Source organism: Tauraco erythrolophus, chromosome 9 (genome assembly GCF_009769465.1).
Source record: "Tauraco erythrolophus isolate bTauEry1 chromosome 9, bTauEry1.pri, whole genome shotgun sequence".
Taxonomy (NCBI): domain Eukaryota; kingdom Metazoa; phylum Chordata; class Aves; order Musophagiformes; family Musophagidae; genus Tauraco; species Tauraco erythrolophus.
The window spans coordinates 4,640,879-4,663,623 of NC_141473.1; the positions used below are offsets into that span (position 1 = coordinate 4,640,879).

General features: G+C 39.8%; 1 protein-coding gene across 1 annotated transcript in view; it reads left to right on the forward strand.

Moving 5' to 3' along the window:
• Window positions 1–3,981: 3,981 nt before the first annotated feature.
• Window positions 3,982–22,745, forward strand: part of CHST15 (carbohydrate sulfotransferase 15) — a 29,805-nt gene continuing 11,041 nt past the window's right edge. Inside the window, exons 1-4 of the mRNA XM_009983755.2 lie at window positions 3,982–4,034; window positions 13,076–14,154; window positions 14,894–15,233; window positions 19,066–19,212. Coding sequence (XP_009982057.1) covers window positions 13,612–14,154; window positions 14,894–15,233; window positions 19,066–19,212 — 1,030 coding nt within the window. The 5' untranslated portion in view covers window positions 3,982–4,034; window positions 13,076–13,611. The remainder of the gene's footprint in view (window positions 4,035–13,075; window positions 14,155–14,893; window positions 15,234–19,065; window positions 19,213–22,745) is intronic.

The window sequence follows — 22,745 nt, forward strand, 5'->3', positions numbered from 1 at the left end:
CACAGTCAGGTCAAGAGAGTCAGTGACGGAGTGGCTGAGGAACAGATTTATCTTATTATTTTTCTAGATATACGGTATTTACTTACTGGGCCCCATACCCAGCATAGCTTTTTTCGTTTGGTTTGCTCTTGTAAACTGAGGTCTTTGTGCTGTTACAAGAATACTGAGCTGGAGTGTACCGTGTTAAGAAAATTGTGTCAAGAGCTGTGATTTGTTTGGGTTTTTTTGAGAGGCTGGTGAAAGAATGAAACACATTCTGTTTCTTGTAATAGTGAAAATCAATAAATTACTATATTTTAATTTCTTTGAAGTTTGTGCTAGAAGTGTTGTTCTTTAGCTGTGATGATCTAAAGGTATGAGAGGACAATATTGAGTGTTTAATCCATTATCAAATGGCTTGAGGTTCCACAGCAAGTATGTGCTGTGCCTATAAAGATATATGTTATTAGAAACAGCAAACAGACTATAGCCATGCAGAAACATCTTCAGAATGATGGTATCTTGTAAGCTGGTTAGTAAAAATTTATTGCAATTCTGTGCAGTTAAAGAGCACGTGATATGGATGAGTGATGGCGTCTAAGCCTTTGATGAAACACTTATGAATAGCAGTAGGAGACTTTGGAAGTAAATGTTGCTTGACTTGTGCAGAATAAACACTTTTTAAGATGTTGAAAGGCATATATTATATTAAATCAGAAAAGTTTTGCTTAATTAGCTGTAGCCAGAAGTTACCTGCAGGAATCTTATCTGGTGATACTGTGTTGCTCTTATGGACACAACTAATTAGTAATTTCTTGAGAATATTTAGACCTTTTTGGGTATCTCCACTTGGACTTTGAATGTAGTTCACTTTGGAACAAACGTGTGGTTTCTTGGAACTTTAATGGGCTGAGATTTATCTGCTGTGTTTTTGCTTGAAGAATTAAAGTCGTTGAACATTTATAAAAGTTACCACTAAGCTTGGAGGACTTTTTTTTTTTTTTTTTTACTATTGAAACAAAGCCACAGTTGTGATTTGGCATCAATGAATAGTTTTTGTTGACTAATTTTTGTTTGAATTCCTAAGAAACTTTAATGACAGACTCTAATACTGAGTTCGTCTTTTCAGAATGCAGCTGTGTATGTTTCTTTTCACCCACTCAGCACTAGATGAAAGATGAAATGCCCTATTCATGAAAAAGTACTTACACGGTACTTACGTACAGATGAGACATGTTTTTCCATCCATTTCAATGTATGTCTCATGGAGAAGGTACTATATATGAGTCATAACAAAAAATTTCAGATGGCTGCGTTAAGATAGTAAAGTTTATTGAGAAAATTCTGTTTGGAGGTGGAGGAAAATCCCTTCTCAGTCACTAAAAATCAAATGAGCGGCTGTTAACATACACGGTGCTCTAGAATTGTCACAACAATACTGTGTTCAAAGCAATGTTAAGTATCACATAGACCAGTCCCCTTCAGAAAGACTGCTTATTTATGAAGCATGAAGGTGTATCAAATGAATTCTAGTAGATACCATTTGGTTGCTTTATTGCATGAAAAAAACGTTTTACTGCACGTGAGATAAATAGGCACTGAAGGCATTACGTTATGCGTATTCTATTTATTCCATATAATGTTATTCATCCCTCAAAAGCAGCCTTAAATTAGCAGCTGATCTCTCTCAACCCACGAGATTTAGCAATGCATACCGTGTACCGTTTGCAAAGTGGCAGAAAGTATTAGATTTCAGATGGTGGAAAGAATATGTTTCTCACTTTAAATCAACTTGAGGTAGCAGCTGCTAAAATCAAGTCAAATCAAATGTGTAAAAAGAACAAGATGGTAATCAGAGTAACATAACTGTGAATGCCCACTATTTTGCAGCATGCCGAGGCTGAAAATGCTTGGCAGGACTGTTGGAAATAATCTCAGAACGTTTTTCTCCCACGTGCCGGTTCTGGACCAGTAATCAATGCAAGAGACAAAGACTCGTGCTTAAAATAACTCTTCAGCACTAAAAGATCTCTTCCTGCAGACTCAACTGTGCTACCCCAGCTCTCCATCTCTTCCTTGAATAAGAGTCCGCTGGCACTCTGAATGTGACGATTTATTTTTCTTTTTCTCAGTGAGGCTTTGGTGTTCATCTCACCTAACCTTAGAGGTGTGGATGGCAGATGCCTAATTCTGAGGCAGTCACTCGAGCCTCACGTTGTAGCCAGCACAGAGAAATTGCCTGTCCAGAGCAATTTCCCCGTGTTCGGATAACGTGATGAAAATGAGCGTGCTGTCTTCACCAAACTGAGCTCTGCATGAATGGAAAACCCCTATCTCTAGTGGAGAAGTTGCTCCAGAAGAGCTATTGGAGTAAATTACAGCAATATCTGCCCAGAGACTTAAACAATGAAGAGCTGGAAGCTTAAAAATAAAGCAGGACGAAACGCATAATGAAAAATAGCCTGTGTTTGAGAAGAGAACTTTGTCAATATAGACCAATTCTTTGCCTCTGGAGTCTTCTGAAGATAAGTACTGATTTATTTTTGATTACAGCCTGACTGCAGGGCATATGGGAGCTGTATTTAGAGATGATATTTTTTTTTCCCACCTACCAACCTCCAAACCCCCTGGATATTTTTGATAAAAATATCTGGAGTGGAAGAGCTTCATAACAGATTGAGCCTTCGTGCTTCGTGTTTCCTTCTTGCTTTAGTACTTATAACAGGAATTTGGCTGATTTGTGGGATGATAGTGTGCTTTATTCCTTGAAAGAGCATGTAGGTAAGAATTTCTGTTATTGTAAAGTACTATGATATCCTGTGTTGGGAATGAAACTTCAACAGCTCTTTGATCTTATTACAAATGTAATAAAAACATTTGTGGCAAGACCAGCCTTATCGCTTGCACAATGTGCACCTGAAGTTGTATTTCAGGTGATCCCTTTACCCTTACCGTGAGCTCTTTGGTTATTTTCCTTTTGCTTCATAACAAAAGAAAAGAAATAGGGCAAATTCAGCCTGAGGAATTCTCACTGATATGAAATCAGTCAGTAAGTTATTTAGCTTTCTATGTCTGTCTTTTATTTTGACATTGAGTGTCTTTCTGGAGATTTAAGAAATTATGCTTTTTCTTAGCAAGGGGTGAAAGTTAACTCCCGTTTGCATCAGTATGTTATATCTGTTCTAGCTCTTATTAATTTGCTTGTTTTAATGAAATGTTTTTCATGAAATAAAAGTGATTTCTGGTTATATTCTGAATACCAGAACTTTTTAATCTGGGTCCAGATTTTTGGGAGAGGAATCTGAGCCCCACAGGATGGATGCATTTGTTTATCTCTGTTTTCATGGGATGACCTCAAGTACTGTGTGGGGTATATTGGGAGGTTGCTGGCAGTTACCATGAGAATTGAAAAAAAAAAAAAAAAAAAAAAAAACCAGACTTCGACCATGCATAATGCTTTTGAAACTGGCTAAAAATGATGTTTCTGTGAGAAGACATGCACTGGAGTAATTCATGTAAAGACAAAGTTTTTATACAGTGTGCACATTTTTCATATTCAGTATAAATCTGTCAGTGTTTCTGTAGCGAGGCACTATGTGAGATGAATAGAAACTAAGCACAGTGAAAAGATGAATTGCTGGAGACGTTGCATATCATAGGCAGCAAGTTTTGAGCAAGAGTTGAGAAGCCACTGTGCACCATAGGCAAAATTCTGCTCTGAGCATCCTTGGAAATACATGAGAGAACAGGATTTTGCTCCGTGTTTGTGCTAGAGGGAGGATTTAAATACGTTGGTGTGAGCTCTACCCTGACACAGGGTGAGGGGTTCGTGGTGCTTGGGACACGTGGTGCCACAGGTTAGGTGGCTGGCAGTGGTGCTTTTTTGTCTTCCAGGGCTTTTGGACCTGTGTTTCTGGAGGAGTCATTATGGTGCTGATGCCCCAAATCCCTACGCTTCTCTTCAGCTGTCATAAAACCTTCAGTATAACTTGCACGGGAGTAGCTTTTGGAGAAATGACCTTGTGTGGATCTGTGTTACTGCGGAGGAATTGTTGGTGAGATGTCATCCCTGCCTTAAATCTGGAGGAACCAGTCTGTTACCTTCTAAACCTGTACGATAGTTTATATCTAATTGGGAGACCATAATATAGTTTGGAGTTCATCAGTAAGACCAGAGGTTGGTTGGCTTTGCTTCTGTAGCCCAAAAATAAATCCTGGGTCTGATTCTAGACTGATTTAATTCAGGTGAAATAGAAAGGAAAAACAACACAGAAGTCATGAAATTTTTAGTGATATTTTTTCTGCTGCAAAGTAGTTTAAATTAAAAATGAGTAATATCAAGCTTAGTTACTATTTTCAAGGCAAATCAAACAATAACATCAGAACATGCGGAAGTGGCACGTGAGGAGTGCAAGAGGCTGGAGTTTGGTAATTTCTAGGAACCTGCACAAGACTTCAGATGTAATAACAGGTTTCTAGGGGAAGGCATGACCACTCTGTAGCTGATCCAGGGCAGTCTCCTGCTCCCCTTCCCGCTCCTCCCCTTTTTCCTTGCTTCCAATAATCTGTTTGTTCAGGCAGTGTTTGTGCCCTAATTGAGTGGTGATTCAAGCTCAATAACTATTTCCTGAGTGTTGCAGCACAAATAGTAAGAGTGAGCCGGTATTTGATGGAAATGACTGCTGTTACACTGATTTTAGGGGAATTTTCAGATTTTTTTTTTGCAAACGTAGGGTGTCATTTGTTCCACTCTCACGTTTTCTTTGGAAGTATGTTGATGAGGAAGGAGCAGAGTGTATTTGGATTAGATCTTGAGAGAGAAACCAGCTGGACTGGAATAAGCCACAGTTGTTATTTGGAGTGAGATTGCTGATTCAGTGGTGATTCAGGAGGTTTTCTTTGGCTTTAAAAGGCTTGAGAACTGGGTCCTTTAAAGAATATTTTACACTTGAACAAGTGTTCAGCAGTTATTCAGCTGGTTGAATGTATAATCGTGGGTTATGACCACATATTCCAGCTTTTAAAATGTGACTGTTTTTCAAGTGATTGCCTTAAAAATATTTCTAGTGGGCATATATAATTTCTTGGGAGTTGCATTTATTGATTTTTTTTTTTTTAAAAATTAGTTTTTTAAGCAACTAGTGGAGCTTTACATAACTTCGGTCTGCAGGAGGTTGCTGAGCTTTGTAATAAGTCCTGCTGCTTTCCTAAACCACTGCAATAGCTTTTTTTTTTTTTAATACTCTTTGTTTTTCTTTTTTTTTTCTTTTTGCAAGGAGTTTGCAGAGGTCAGTGATTCATTGTTCTCATTTTATTGACATATCTCCTTTCTGGCAGCTTGTTGATCTCTCTGAGGTAAATAGATCTGAGTTCAGGCAAAGTTGATTTCCAAAAATGTTAACTTGAGGAGCCAAATGTGTACAATAAGCAGGATAGAGAAAATCTTCGGTTATTCGTCTCCTTTCCTGAGCTCGTTGTCTTTTTTTTTTTTTTTTCAATCGAGTTTTTATTACTTGTATTGTTTATTTGTTAAAGTGGCACAACCTGCCCACTAACAGGATGAACTTCCTCACGCTGTACAAATACTTCACTACGCTTCTACAAATACTTTGCCGTGTTCGGAAGAGACCATATCTGAGAGCAAAATCATTGTGCAGCCTGTAGGATGATTCAGTCCTTATCCCTTCCAGTAAGCTCGAGAGCTAAAAAGTGTCTGTAATGGTAGAGTTTTGCAGGTTTTCTGTGTGTCCAGAGGTCATAAACATATCTCACACAGGCTGAAGACTCACTGTTGTACATGGAGAAAGCTGGTCCCCACTGCCATGGGCTACTTTGCAATGGGTGATGGAGGAAGGGAAGAGGAATTGCGTGATTGTGCTGCATTGCTACTAAATATTACTTTTTTTTTTTCTTAATATGAACGTTTTATGAAGGTTTTACTCTACCAGCCTCACTCCGCCCTTTCGTGTTTCCATTCCTCTTTGTGTGAGTCACGGAAAGTTTATCGTGGTACGGTTGTGGGCAGCATTTCACTTAGAGACCTACATCTTTTTGTGACTAATGATAGCCCTGTCTTCACGGGAGCTCTTGAGAGTTAAATATTTCCAAAGTTAATTTCTCGTGTGTTCATGGGATCAGCTTTGCTCTGAGATATCAAACAACATTAGCAGCACAGACTGAGAACTCAAATTAAACGAATCTGCCTGATTTAACAGGAAAGCACTTAGGCAGTAAGGATATTTATCCAGATTAGTGAAAACAATTAGGAGACAATGGATAAAACAACACAGCTGTTACTTAAAGAATGGCATTAGATATTATTAAATCAGGAGCCATGTGCTCCTTCAGAAGTTACTGACCAGATGAGATCCAGCACTATTATCTTTTGCCTAATCCTTTTTTTTTCTTAATTTTTGCTAAAGATGCTTGTCCTTATTTTTATAGCATCTGCAGCTTTCATTTAAAAATAAGACAAGGGGCAAGGGCTACCTACTGCAGAGGACATGTTCCACGTGTCTGCCTTGGGTGATTAGAATCATAGAATCATTTAGGTTGGAAGACACCTTGAAGATCAAGTCCAACCGTTAACCTGACACAAGTCCACCACTAAACCACGTCCCTAAGCATCACATCTACATGCCTTTTAAATACCTCCAGGGGTGGTGACTGCACCACTGATGCTTCAGCTGAAGTATCTCCTCGTGGTGTGACTGCTTCTCATCGCACAGAGCAATAACAGACATCACAGCAGCTGAAGGTCTTCCCATAACAAGGAAGCAACAGAACAAAACCATGGAGTGCTCTTGTATTTTCACATATTAATAGTTCTAGTTTTTAACTCTTGCTGAGAAGTAATGAGATTGCTTGGGGAAAAGAGACCATTTTTCTTAGCTCTATTGAGCACACCAACATACAAATCCTTGACCTGAAGCCTGACATGAGTGGGAATAAGAAAATGGACAGAAAGAAAAAAGAAAATGTGTTTTGTGAGACTGCAGAGCCTGTCTGTGGCAGTTGTAGCTGAGGGGCACACTTTGGCTGGGCTTCATCCCATCTGACCTGAGAATTGGTGGATTATTTTCTAACTTGTCTTACACATCCATATTTTCAGGCTGTGACCTGCCCAACAGGATGATTGTAGCTCAAATCTTCAGCTGGCACAGATGCCTCTGGCCTTGGCCAGTAATAGATGCTCAGTGTAAGAACTGGTATGAACAGATTTCTCCCATCCTCAGCCCTTTCTAGCTTCTGGGAATTGAGGGTAGCAACCATTGATAGATTTATTCTCCATTAATTACCCGATGTCTTTTGAATGCATTCATACATTTGGCCTCAATGAGTTCCACATTTTAATTATGTTGTGTGAGGAGAGGAAACAAAGTGCTGTAGCTCCATTGACATCAAACAGAGAAACAGTTATGCATCAAGCTGAGAAATATGTTACTGGTGTACTTGAAGTGTGTTTATAATAAGTTGACAGCATGCCACTCTTTCATGTGGCAGTAGAAAAGGCTGAATATGATTAAAAGTAGCAAGGCGAGTATAAAATTTAGCCTTAAGAGTACTAGCAACGGTTTGTTTTATCTTTATTTTAAAGAATTATGAAAACAGGGAAAGCACATTAAATATTAAGGCTAGTGACCTGAAAAATAAGTCATACACTTAGATGTCCAGAAGATGAGTGTGCATGTAAAATCTATTCCATCTGTTTTATCTTATTCATCGAGGAGGAGGATTTTAGTTATATGACTGAGCATTTGAAAGTAATTTCTTTTTATAGCCATTTTGATTACAGTCTTCCCTTACAGTCCTTTAAGAGAAAGGGGAGGAATTTTATGAAATGTTTATTTAAAAGAAATAAAGCGCAATTTCAAATATTTTCTGTATAGTGAACAAAAACATGTGAATGATGAAAAATCTTGCATGTTTTATTTTTGGTGGAATTTATCTTTTTATCCTATTTAGCTTCCTGTATGGCGATGAGCAGGACACGGTGGGTGCTGCATTTTCAGTAGGTTATTGTAGGGCTCTAGCAGGCAGCTCTGCCTTGTCCTGTTTGCTTTGGTGATACCTGCAAGTGTTACCTGCCAGCCTTCTCTCCGGCATCCTGCAGCCTGTGCACCCAGTGAGTCCTCCTCTTGCAAGCAGAAGGAATTGCACTGGGAAACTAGCAAGGAAAAGGTCTCACCTGTTTGCTATTAGATTCTCTGTTGCATATAAACATATTTTTTAGTTTGAGTCTGCTTCAATTTGAAACAGTGGTACGGGTCTCCTTGGCTTCAGCAGGAGTATGTTGAAATCTAAGAGCTATTAATTTTTTTTCCCCATTCCAGCGTGTCATCGTTTATATGCTTATTTCTTACTCAGGAGATTCTCAAGGATCTTAAGTTTTACAAGGAGGATTGCTTTTGGCCAAAGAGCTTGAAAAGGTTGATGTTGATGTCTGCTGCGTGGTACATACACACCTAAATGTATACAGAGCTGGTATACATTTATGCACAACAGACAAACACCATATAGACAATGATCATAAATAATTCACCATTCAGTTCAACAAGAGGAAATTACATGCTACATTATTCAACAATATACAAAGACACTGCTTGTTGCGTAAAGAGAGTAATATTCTGCCAATGAACCGACAGCAGTTTCGCAACTAAAATATAAAAAGACATAAATGGTCTTTTATATGTATGTTTGTGGTTATGACTACTGGAAATGCTGAATGGCAAAACCAGATTGTAGATGTCTTGATTTCATGGGGTGAATGAGGAAAACGAGGGCTGCTTGTGGTGGGGAAGGGTCCTGGCCTTCTGCTGGGCATCCTTCATTGCATGGTAAAAGGCTGGGGAATGCACTTTGAATAAAAACTTGGTAAAGAGAAGGGAGTGACAGTAGGGAATTATATCCCGACTTTCATGTGTTTTTTACAGTTGGGGTTTTTTATTACTCGAACATGACAGTGGAAAATGGTGTAAAATGGTATGTCTGCAACTAGCAGTTATTAAAAAAATAATAAAACCAACTTCTCTATTCTATTAGCTGAGTAATGTGTCATATTGCTCTGTGGTAGGTCATCAAACTGATCATCTAATTAAGCAGCCTCTTGTAGTGCTTATGCACAAATTGGCAAAGTTATAGTTACTGGTGGAACTTTAAATTTTCCCTCATGAGTGGTGTGATTAAGATCTTAGTTTTACTGTAGCCTAAGCATATTTCTTTTTTTCTTTTCCCCTTGTATCAGCTTCCCTATAAACCACTTTCCTCAGCTGTCAAAGACATAGTTAACATGGTTTTTCCTTGAGTTTGTAATATTTGTAATGGAGTTTCATGAGAAGTGTCTGCACTTGGGAAGGGCTCAATAAATTCCAGTTCATTTTATTAACATACAAATGGATATAAAATAGGACTGAGAAGCTTATGTGGTTTGCTGACATCCTGCACCTGTTAATGTATCTCTGATGGCTCTGTTTAAAAATGTGAGGATTAATGTCAAATACGTAAGTCTTGAATTGATTCTGTAGGCTATCTCAGACAAATCTGTTCAATCAGTATCACTGAGCAAGTTTCAGGTCCCCGTTAGAAGAGGACTGGAAAATAGAATGGATTTATTTTTTCTCTAAATGGACAGTGCACAGTAACGAGCCCCTCTGAAAATAAACGGCAAGGAGCTGGAGAGCAGAGGTCTGGGAGAAAACTGAGATACTCGCTGAGTGTCAAAGTGAAGGAGTTCAGAGTGGAAGGGTTACACAAAAACAAATGTGTTGCACGTGATTAATTTAATCAAAGTGATGCTGTAGGCTACGTTCTGATCATCAAATCTTTTCATAGCTACCACTGTAACCTGTAGCCTTTTCTTTGTGCGAGTTTTTTAAGAGGTGCTTTTTCCAACTCCCTTTTCTTGTCAGGGCCCTCAGCTCCATCCTCTCTTTTTCTAGTCTTTTTTTTTTTTTTTTAATTATCACTGTTTTCATCATTTCCTCTGTTACCTCAGTGGATGATGTCCAAATCTGCCCTGACAGTACTTCAGTCTCCTCCTGCCTCCTTTCCTTCCTCTATGAAAACCTTTGCTCAGGTGTCTTATCGCTGCCTGAAATGTTCACTTGCAAAGGGGAAACTTTCCACTTGTTGTCCCGACCTCCCTTTCTCATCCTCCTTCTCCCAAGCAATTAGGACCATCGGTGGTGTTTGGACAACCATTGAGCTCTTTCCTGCTTTAAATCTTGGATCCTTCTCTCCCCTTGCCTTCCCATAGCTTCTCTTTTTCTTTTGGACGCTCATTTGGGCGAGGGATATTTTATGTATGAGAAAGAATAAACTTTCTGGTTTTAATATTACACATGTGAATCTGATTTAGTCTATGTAGTCATTCAGACTTCTTTCAAAATCATCACAGGCCCATTTTTTTACAGAAGTTTTGAAGAATGTTTTCTTTAAGAAGTCTTACACTGATTTCTTTCCCTTTGGTTTAAATACAGTCAGTAATGATTATGCAACGATTTCTGTCTGCCTCATCTGACTTGTAGAATAAACTCATTAAGGCAATGAACTTTTTTTTTTTGGTAGAAAGGTATTTTGCAAATTCTTTCGTTCAGTATTTATCTAAATATTTATTCTCAAGCCCTTGAGATACGGCCTGCTTGCTCTTATAGTGAAAGTTTTCCAATATGTGATGGTATTAGGTGGGAGAAACATCAAAAATACAAATAATTTTACAAAAGCATTTTGTCTCATACAAAAATGCAGCTAGAAGAATGATGAGTAATGCAAGATCTGAAGTGACTGCTCCACTTGACCTGGGCATTTTTGTAGGAATGAGCCAGGAGTTATTTTCTAGAGTTATATCAATGTTTGTTAAGAATTCAGAAGAAGAGTTGGAAGAGCTAAAGGCAAAATAGCCAAATTCTGGGACTTACAATTAGTGATAATTATACTTCTGTGGTTTGGTGAGTTGTAGGAGTAATCAGAGGACCCTCTCGTCATAAGAAATTATTTTCATTATTAGTGTCTCAGACATTACACAAACATGGTCTTCAGAAATGTATGTCTGTGGTGTTTCTCAGGAGCCAAGGGACAAAGTTGGACAGGAATATTTCTGCTGAAGACACAAGTGTGAAAAAGAATGAGTTAAATTAGGTGTTTTTTGGGGAAATGAAGGGCGCTGGAGGATAGGGAAGAAAGACAGGCATTTGGAAACAATGCAGAGAAAAAACATTCCTGAGCCTTAAAAGGAAAGATGGATTTTTGTAGAGAAGGAGCAACTAGTGTGGGTCCAGAGGAAGGAACCACTGGCAAAGGATAATGAGAAAAAAAATTTATACATAGTTACTGAGGTGTATTTTAACTAAGAGAATTGTACCTATATGAGAATTATAGTGGTACTGATTTTTTCTGTTACTCTGGTAGAACACTGGTTTTTCATAAGTGTGAATTGTCAAACCTCTCTCCCGTTTCGTATTTTGATTAATGTGACTTGGAAAATGTATTTTCATTTAAGCAGTAAAAGTGAATGTTGAACCTTTAGATATCCTGTAAAGCAATAAGCTGGTTCTCTGGTCTAGTGAAATTAATTATAACACAGATCGACTTCATCCAAAAAATAATTTAATTAATTAGCATTTAATCATCCATAGTCTTCTGGGCAACAGTTATTGTTCTGTTCAGGTAAAGCTGTCGTGCTCCTGAATTCTTCCAGCTTGTTTTATTGGCAATAGAGTGTTACATGTTATCCCTGGAGTCCGGATGTCCGTCGGCTGCCCACAGAAGGGACAGTCCTTTTTCTGTTCTTCAGAGGCAATATTGAGCCTTTTAGTCACGATCTGGTTAAAATTGTTTGTTATTGAACCTTCAGAGTAACTACTCAGGTTAACACAGGGGTTGTTTGCGGAAAGGATGAAAAGTGGGTTGTGGCAGACCAAGTCCTGGGTGATGCTGAGAAATTGAGATGTTGGGAGGGGAACTGGGTCGCTGCTTTCGTGGTTGTCCACATCGGAATGGTCAAGGAGCATCACAGCACTGTAGCCTTAAAGTGTCTTCATTCTCAGGGACTAAAGGGAAGTTCTGTCGTTACCAGGTGAAAAAAGCCAAAATGGAAGTTGCCTGTCAGAGCCATTCAGTACTACTGTCCCTTAGATTTCCCCATCTTTTTCTTTTCCTTTTCATCCTATGCCAGCTTGTTGTTTTGCTTCTGACTTTTCAAGTTTGTTTTAAATTATTTCCCGTCTTTAGTTTCCTCAGAAAAGTAATTCTAGAAAACAAAAATATTTTCTAGTACCTAGAAGAAGGCATGTTTTCTGTTAACTTTTGTATTTGGTAATCTGGCTTCTCAAAACAGGAGTTGATTTTGACCTTAAAATGTGAGTAGTTCCAGTAAGGTATTTAAGAAACCATGAAAACAGAAATCCTAGAGGAACCGTGCATAAATATGCTTTGATTAAGACCATCCTTAAGCTGATGACTTGTTTGTGACTTTAAGTGTCTCTGCTCTGAATGCTGCCTGGAAAGCCAAGCATGGATGCGCTCAAACCAAGACCAAAGCTTGACACAGATACTTTAAACAGCCCTGGTCATTTTTTGGCTATAAGCAGCTGTGACATTGGATGGCATGTACCCTGTGCAGCAGGATGCCTCAGCCCCTGGTCTGTGTGGACGTGGAGACCTTCATGAGACCCATGAGTCCTCAACTCCCTGCTCATGGATGCATAGATAGAGGGTGAATATTTAAACCTGTTTTACCAAACGCTGCCCAAAAATGCTTCCAGATTTAAAAAGCAGATTAAGATCTGTTAGACACGTTAGTCAGCAGTTGAGAGAAGTCATGTAGAATTACCTGTGATAGCAACTGTTCATTGATGCAACCAGACAAGTGATTGAAAAGAAAGGGCAGCTCGGTGTGAACTTGAAGCCAAACGTTTCCTGGGTTTAATATTGCGAGTGCTGTAATTAATAGACTTGGCAAATAGAAGACATCTTTCAAAGAGAGTTGTGAAATTAACTTGTGGCAGATTGTGCTTTGCCATGGCTTTGAATGAAAGTGAATGTAGATATTCCGTCTGCTGTTCTGTGTGTATCTATATATCTGTTTTTATTTCTTTAGGTTGTATGGTGCAAGTCTTTGAAACCATCTCTGGGAAGATGAAGCTTCCAGAAGCAGCAATCTGGTTTGAAACCCACTTGTTTTAAGAATATCTGGGAATTTCTACCCACATTTGCCTTTCCAGTGTACATCAGTGGACAATGAGTTATTTTTATTTTTTGCATATTTTCACACTAGGTAACAATTTTTCTTCCTTCTCATTTTGTTCAATGGGAAAAACTTGAGCCAGTTGTGTAGCTGATTCTTACTTCGTCACATTCCTCTTACTGAGCCAAATTCTTGGAAACCACGTCCACAGTACATCTATTTTTGTGTGTTGGTTGTTGGTTTTTTTTTTTTTTCTTTATATGACATATGTCACTTTTTGAGTGCTTTTAACTATTCTGGTTTGAACCTGTCTTTTTACATTGCTGAGTAGTCGTAGAATCACTCAAGGAATTAAATCATTTCAGACTTACAGAAGATGACTCATACGCTTCAGAAACATTTTTACGGCTGTGCTTGGCTCATTAATACGGGAGTTTAACAGTAGTAATATGAGGTATTGCATTAATTGTTGCATACATTTATTACCAAATGACTTGCACAGACAGTGTTTCAGATGCCGTGGACCTAATCACAATAACCAGAAGTGTCCTGTTTGCAAAGGAGAAAATAGGATCCCTTTGTACGCTGATAGCAAGCAGATGAAGTTGCTTGCGGTTCTGGAAGTAAGGACTGATCACAGTGAAAGCTGGAATGGATTTTTCTGCTTGAGGAAGGGGAAGCTATGCAGCTTAATATTCGGGTTGATTATAATGACTCTAGTGATGGCATCCTACATACTGACTGGAGCCAAGCATGGCCTGCTGTTAATACCATCTCCCTTCCATTACGGAGCTTTTACTAGCAATCCAAGCCTAATGGACAATGAAAGCCTTAGTGACATGAAAGACCATTACCAGCCTTCTAAAATGAATATTTCATACGTAAAGGATTATCCAAGCATTAAATTAATTATTGACACTATTACTTCAAAGATAGAGTTTATGACGAGACAGCGCCCTGATTTAGAAGAGCTGAGGAAGCAAGAGCCACATGTAAGTATGAATTAAAGCGTGTCGGAAGCTGCTGTACACTTGCTTATTTCAAGACTTTTGGGTCAATTCTTTACTGAGATAAAAAAAAGTGCAACTGCTCAGATGTTCATATAGTGATTTAGACCACCTAGAGCCTCCTGATTTACACCAGCTGAAAAGTTAGTGTTGTAGATCACATCCTTCTGAGTCACGAACAAAACAGATGGGTTGTATAAATGGTGTTGACACCTGAAACAAAAATCAGGCAGTCTTCCGATAGCTGTACAGTCTCATTGAACTTTTATCTTGTCTCGTGCAAAATCGTTCTGACTTAGATTTGCCCGTCAGCTTAAATGATAAATAAGACAGCACCCTTTCTAATAACTGATTTCCTGAAAATCCAGTCATTGCAAACCTTGTATTTCAGAGTTAAAAACTGGAAGTTAATTGGATTTGAGTATTATGTGTTTGACTTTGATTCCTGGGGTTGCAGGTGAATTGGGGGATTATTGAGGTCCTTTCTGGCCTTAAAATCAAAGGATTTCTCAATATACTCCTCTCTCAGTCCAACTGTTTGTACAGGATTTGGTTCCAGTGTCATCAGAAAAAATAAGTTAGGTCAACTTTGTAGTTAAAAAAAATAATTGTTAAAAATGCCCACATAGGGTTTCTATTGTGTTCTCTTACTGTGGTAAATTAGAAAAGTATAACTGTCAGTTTTTTGCTGCCTTGACTGAAATTGTTGTTCTTTATGTTGCAGATGTTTTCAGTAATCCCTAATAAATTCCTTCCAAATAGCAAGAATCCTTGTTGGTATGAAGAGTACAGAGGAAACACAACCACAGATCCTTATGCAACAAACTCCTATGCACTGTATTCAAAGCGCTTTCGAACCATATTCGATTACCTCAGGAAGGTATTTTGGAACCACTTGTACCATTATAAGGACAAACACTACCGCCTGCGCTGTCTCCCCCATTTCTACATCATTGGCCAGCCCAAGTGTGGGACGACGGATCTGTACGACCGGCTCAGGCTGCACCCCGACGTTCGGTTCTCAGCCATCAAAGAGCCACACTGGTGGACAAGAAAACGATTTGGTGAGTAAACGTGTCCTCTGGTCTTCAGGCGAGTTGTCTCTGTTTGGCATTTCTTGCATGTATTTGGGATGATGTTTATGGATTTGCTCCCTATTGGCTTACCTTGAAACCACTGGAGTTAGCAGTTTTGAGAAATCCGGGCGATGGATGCTCAGTAGGTTCCAGCCTGCTTTTGTTTAGTGGTGGTTTGGGTTAAACTTTTTGAGATGATGCAAATTTATTTTGTTTTATTTGCAGCGGTTTGGAAAATCTAGGAAAAAAATAAAAACACTAGGTAAAACCAGCCCTCTGAGTTGGTAAAAGCAGGAAGAGGAACTATTAGGCTGCGATGGGAGATTTTAAGAATAGCAGTGATAGTTTTGTATTGCAAAATTCTGTGAAGCTTTCCTTACATGAATAAATGATGGATCAGTATTTAAAATGTGGGTGGCTTCAGTCCTTATGGTTCAACAAATACAACTGTGCTTTGTGGTAGGAGCTTCGTTAGTGTTACAGCTCTAGTCAAGTGCTGAACAGTAGAGATGCTCTGCGTGAGAAAGCTCTCTCACACGGAGGAACCTGCACATATTTTTGATGCTTTTTTCCTGAGTGACATCAATATTTCATGCAGTGACCCTTCGTCTCTGAAGGCAGACTTGAATAGTTGAGGTTATGGCCTACTGGAGCAAAAGACATCCACCCCTCGTGGTTGCACCTTCTGAGGGTGTCTGAGGGCGGCGGGGCTGAGCGCATCGTTTTATCCATCTGAAGTGTTTATGTCCTTCTTGTTCTCTCTTCCCTGGCCACCAGGGAAGGTCAATCTTGTGGTTAGAGAATAGATGAGACGCAGAAGACTCGTTTTCAATTCCTGACTCTGCTGTGTGCTCAATGCCTTCCTCTACACACGGATGCATACAACGTTTGCTGTGTTCCACCCAGGCTCCGGATTTTCCCGCTGTTGGGTCTAGCTGTTAAGTGCTGGTATGCCCTCGCTTTGGATGACTTTGGTATCAAAGATCACAGGCTTTTCAGTGATACTACTGTTTCCAAGAGGAAAATACAAATTATTTTACAAAGATGTTATCGTCGCTGCTATTTCTCATTTCTGTTGCTTTACTGCAGACACTGCCTTTGGAGCAAGGAAAAACCTAGCACTGTGGGGTGGATCGTTTGATGAGGACTTTGCGTCACTACTTTCCTTTGGTGCTTTTCTAAGCTTCCTTGAAACGGGAAACTGTTTCTTCTAATGAACTGCTGTGGCTAACAGCAAGGGAGGACACTTTCTGAGGGACTGGGACACCTGCAGTGCTGCTTCTGTTCTTCATTTCAGGGCTGTACCTTCAATTTTTTATTTCTCCTGCACGTGGTGTTGCCATTTCCATCTCCCTTCCCTGTGCCCTGGAGCCCAGAAGAACCCCTGAGCTCCTGCAGATGAGGGCTTTGATCCTCACTGCTCGGTGAGGAAGAGGGCTCAACCACAGGCTGGGATTTCACATTCCTCATGGAGAAATGATTTTGCGGTGTTGTGTTGTCTTCCTTTGCAATGTCATAAGAAAGCGACTGAAATAAGTATTTTAGATATTTTCTATATCTTTGTTGTAAACTTAGAGTTAAAGCAGTATGATGAAAAACACGGTTTTGCTTTTGAGATAATTTGGTCCAGTTTAGGAGCACTCCTAGGCGGTACCGGTGTGAATGGGGGAGCTGGGCTAGTTACAAAGTCAAACAAGGGAAGCATCGTGGTGTCCCCTAAAGCCCCATGAGAAGACACTCGTTCATCACAGGCAGCAGCTGACTGAAGATAAATGATAAGAATTTCCTCCTGACCTGAAGGTGAAAAGTCAAATCAGTGAAGAAAGTGGATTTTAGACTTGGACGCCTTCCAGTGTGAATGCCATGCTGCTTGTCCCCGAGCGTGTAGATGCAAGGACTGTCACCAAAACCATCTGTGGAAGATCATGTCTTCCATGAGAGTGCTGGCAGGAAAGGATAAACCAAACTAATACGTTAAGCTAAAATCCCTTATACTACATAGTTCTTTCCACCTACATTAGCCTCAACATAAATGTTTGAAATTAATATTGGAGGAAGTAGTGCATCCAACCTCACTGAAGCAAGACTGGACTCACTAAAGCTCAGAACTGGTCCTACCAACAGGCAGAAGTGTGTAAGAAATCAGGCTGGAGTGTGTATAATTTGAGAACAAGGATGAATTCCTATCTCTGTGCTGGCATTCACAAACCCTCCACTTGCACAGTCTTGTGGTCAGCCACTGGAGACCAAGTGCAGATCCTTGAAGAGAACATTCTTTGCATAATTAAATTTTTTAATGTTATTTTGTGAAGCCAAAGAATGAGGAAAGATTGCAGAGCTTGAGATCTCATGGGAGGAAGATCTGTAGAGATGACCTTCCGATCATCTCAGGCTGTCTGCCATTGAGCATGGAAGATTAAGTTTGCTCCTTTCATTCTGCCTCAACAGTACATTAGCTAATGGTTACTATTAAAAAAAAAAAAAAAGAAGAAAGAGAAAAAAATTGAAACTGAGACAGCCCCCTTCATAAGTCAGCTAGTGTATATGACCCTTGGCTATTAACTTGGTTTAGTTTGTAACGCTTATCTGGACAAGAAAACCGCTTTGTTCTGTGACATCCTCTGATTCAGTGGATTTTTATGAGACTGACTAATTTCAGCTGAAGCTGAACAGCCCTCCCAGGGAGGCCCCATTTCGGAAATCACCACTTTCCCATTCTGCTGGGATGGTTGATGCTCTACAGGACTTTGTCCCAGCTTGACTGTCTCTCTTTCCTGGCTCTTAGCCACAATTTCTATTCCCATGAGTGAGTGGCAGCAAACCAAGGCAGTCTGTACTTGTACTTCAAGTCTGCTTGTACTTCTCTCCCCACCCCAAAACAAGTCAAAATACACTGCTGGGCTTTCTTCTACCATTATTAAATCCCACTTTCCTAGAGGGGAAAATCAAAGGGAAGGGACAAAAGAAGTGCCTTGCTAAGCTTTCCTCTCACATAATTGATAATTATTGGTCTTGCAGGGACAAGAAAGGGAGAGCTGAAAAGTCCTACTCTATACTCTTAGCTTTGCTCCTAATCTGTTGCCTACCCAGTGCTGTCCTTGACCTCTGCCCAGTTGAGAAGCTCTCTTGTGGTATGGTAAGAAGCAAGTATGCAAAGATGGGCATGGGGAGCATGTACATAAATTGGAGAAGTGAGACCAGGTTTGGAAAGAAGAGTGGGAAAAGGAGTACAAAAAATCACAGATGTGGCTCCAGATGCTGAGAAACGCAGGGAGAAGGTGATGCTGAACACACCCTGGGGTGTAGGGAAGGAGAGGAGAAAAATAAGACACTATTGTGGAGCTTTGTTTTCATACTTGAGAAGACAAAAACATGAATGGTTTCCCAGCTTTCTGATTTTGATAAGTGCATGTTGATTTGCATATTTGGCACCAAAGCCTGTTCTCAATCTCAATACAGTAAATCTAGTGGGAGTCCAATATTACTTCAGTTTGTATTGGTGCAAATGGGAGCAGAATCTGGTCTTTTATATTCATTCCGGAAGCTAAATTTAGAAGAAAATAAATGCAAGCTATTCATGCAGGAACTATAAAACAGAACCTATCACTGTGAATTTATGACTGAATCGTATAGTATCTGGGATCTCAGCTACTTCATTATTGACTCTTTTATCTGAGCGTTAACACTTCATCGGTCTGATTTGGTGCTGACGTCAGCTGGCTCAGCGCCAGTCGTGCCAACGAAGCCGTCTTGATTTACACCAACGGTAGAAGTTTAGTAAACTTCTCTCTTTTCACTGTATTTTTTTTTTTTTTTTAAGGAATCATTCGCCTGAGGGATGGATTTCATGATCGCTACCCGGTGGAAGACTACCTTGATCTGTTTGACTTAGCAGCACATCAGATTCAAGGTGTGCTGCAGAGCGAAGCGGCGAAAGAGCGCGGCACGATGAACAGCATCATCATTGGTAGGGCCAAAACAGCCTCCGAAATACGTCTCTGTAGCTCCAGGTTGGCAGCGTTCGTAGCTGAGGCACGAGAGGGAGCTTTTTCCCAGATGTGAATGGTTCGCAGCACGGGGCCCCTGATGTTGGTTTTCTCTGCTGTGCGTGGATGGAGCAGAAGTTCTTGCCTTTTCCTGGAGGGTGGTTACTCGCTTTGTTAAAAGGTTGTGGTTATCTTTAGAAAATGCCTGAGAAAGCAATAAATGTCTGATGAAAATCAGCATTTAATTAAATGTTTTTTAAAAAGAGAGTGAGAATGACCTTGATGGCTCCTTCAAACATCATTTTCATTTTGTTTTCATTACAAGCGGTTTGCCTGTAGCCACGGGATTGTAGCTTCAGGTTCAAGTGCTGTAGCAGTGTGTCTGGGATAACACGCTAATTGTGGTGTTATGACATACAGTGGGAGCTCTGCAAGTCCTGTAGCCGACTGGAAACGGTCTGAATGTTGAGTTCAGCTCTGGAGCTGCTGGAGCGGGTCCAGAGGAGGCGACAAAGATGATCCGAGGGCTGGAGCACCTCTGCTATGGAGACAGGCTGAGAGAGTTGGGGCTGTTCAGCCTGGAGAAGAGAAGGCTCCGGGGAGACCTTCCAGCAGCCTTCCAGTACCTAAAGGGGCTACAAGAAAGCTGGAGAGGGTTTTTTTACAAGGGCGTGTAGTGATAGGACAAGGGGCAATGGATTTAAAGTGAAAGAGGGGAGATTTCGATTAGATATAAGGAAGAAATTTTTTACAATGAGAATGGTGAAACACTGGACCAGGTTGCCCAGAGACTTTGTGGCTGCCCCATCCCTGGAAGTGTTCAAGGCCAGGTTGGATGAGACTTTGGGCAACCTGGTGTAGTGGAGGGAGTCCCTGCCTGTGGCGGGGAGGTTGGAACTGGATGATCTTTAAAGTCCCTTCCAACCCAAACCATTCTGTGATTCTATGATCACGACAGCTCCAAGCATCTCAAGTTCCAGTATAAGATACATGTAGGAAGACGGACCATCATTTTTTGTGTCATCATCCCTATGTTAGCCTATGGTGGACTGAAATAAATACAATTAAACTCCTGAGCTGCTTTCTTAACTGCAAAGATAATGCAAGTTTCCAGAGCAGGAATATACAAAGTCAAGTCGAAGCTATCTCGCGTGGTATTTCTTTTCAGGTGTGGAACCTGGAGGCACAGTGCAGGGTACTATTTGAAGATAATCCTACAGTTTCAGTTGATACTAAATTGTCTGATTAGCATTAAAACTGGATTAAAAATGCTCTTGTATTGTACCTTACCAAAGTCTGTGGTTAGGACTGGGCTGTGTGGAGGGATCCTGGCATTGCTTTCCATGACACACAGTGGTCGATCCACCGTGCTCATCCATTGTGGTCCACGGTGGCATCGGTTTACAGTGCCATGAGAAACATCACCAGAAATTTCTAAATTCTGCCTTTGCTGTCTACTAAACCCAGAAAACTGGTTTAGCAGGCTGACTCTATCATCTCCAAATTTCCCAGGGAAACCAGACACAGTCCATGAAAATACTAGTTGTGCAGGAGACAGTCCCCTGTTGAAAAGAGACTTTTCAAGTAGACCTGAAGTCGTTATTCTACAGAAAATAGAGACAAGATTTTTACTGACTGCCCTCAGAGGGAATACCCTCAGAATAATTTTTTTTTGTCTCATTCTAACAAAAAAAAATTTAGCCTATTGTTGGCTGGATGAAATGGTGATGATGTCTTACATTGTTTAAACCAGACTTGGCTATAGTCACATTTATTCAATACTTCCTCAGCCTCCTTTTAAGTCTATCATTCACTTTATTAAATATTCAACATTGAGCAAAATGTGCAAGATGGGGTCTTAAGAAATGTTGCCATCAAGGACATCTGCAGATTTTCCTCCTGCTTACAATATCTCCTGTCCTTTCATGGGTGAAGTGCTTATACTAATTAAATTCACTAATCTAATTGGCAACGTACATCTTTGATTACTTACCTCCTGTTACAGCTTTTTCTAGAGTTCACTTTGTGTTTCTTTTTCCTGTAGGCTCATTTCTTGTTTCATTAAGGTTCTGTTCACTTTTCTTATTAAATTTACAGGAAAAGTCCTGAATGATTATACTCATTAAGTCAGTATTTTATGACCTTGGTAAAAAAAACAAAGCAAAGCTAGCTAGTCTAAAATGAATCTGTATGAATATCAGATTTGCTTAGAATCCTCTGTTTTCTTATTTCAGATAACTAGAAAGAAAAATCAAATTAAAACTATAAATATTTCAGTAATTCATCATGTTACATTATTTTGAAGAGTTAAGTTTCTTTGGATATTATACTTAGTGGGTAATAATTACATTTCCCCCCCAAAAAACAACATCTGCTTAGAGATGAACCAAAGAAGACAACACTGATCTAGCCTGAGGCGTTCTGAGCAGGACTTGTTTATTTGTGATCATTAATATGATAAACTCAGAGGAATGTCTTGTGAAAACACAGTATGATTTTAATCCATTAATGACTGAATAAAGTGTTTATCCATCTATTCTTTAGGTAATTTAGTAATTCATGTGTTCTTTAAGTCCGTAAGAAAAATTTATGTATTTTTGGTGGCATTGCAGTAATTTGACATAATTACTGTAGCAGTGATTAATTTATCTCATGTTTAGTATGGCTCGTTCTCTTTGCAGATATTAAATCTGTATTATAAACCAGAAAGGAACACTGTCATATTGTCAGGAGTATTTTTGGCTGCTTCAGGAAATTAAAGTTATAACAGTCAGCAGAGACCAGAACGATGGGATTTTTGAATTTATTCCCCGCCCACCCCCTTAGTTCTTGACAGCCGCCTTCTTTTGGGAAGATTTCTCTTCTTGAACCCGGGCTATCCTGGACTGACTGCATTAGAGCAGCACCTGGAGTCCTTATAAATGCTTAGCATGGTTCAATTGTGTGCCTTTCATATTCCCTTGCTCATGCACTGCCGGCAGATTTTTGGTAGTGGCAGCTGATCCAGCTGTAACCATTTCTATGGAGTGGACTGGTCGGTGGTGTTAAGAGAATCTGCCCGTTTGTGTGTAAATGCGTTGATTTTTATTTAGTTCACATAGCACATGTGTAAGCAGATGTTCTTGTGCTCAGGTTTGGTCACTATATATGACCTAATTAGAATAAATCTAATAGAGCATCAAGTATGATCAGAGGTCTACAGAGCAGAGGAGGATGAAGGAAGATCAGAAAATCTATTCTAGAGAGGAATAGATGGCCTGATGAGGTCATAGACTTTAATCTTTGATGTGATCTAGGCAGATGTTTTTGAAGGAGCAGTTTAAGGCTGGCCATTCTTGTCACGGAGATGTAGCAGTGACTTTCCAAGGTCGCTCTCATCTCTGGAGTGCACTGTTCTGTAAATCCATGTATGCAAGTGCTCGTACTCATTTGCATTGTACCATCTTCTGATAGCGCAGAAAGAGCTACATGATGGTTTTGTGGTACGGCTATCTCGGCTCTTGTCCTGTATTTA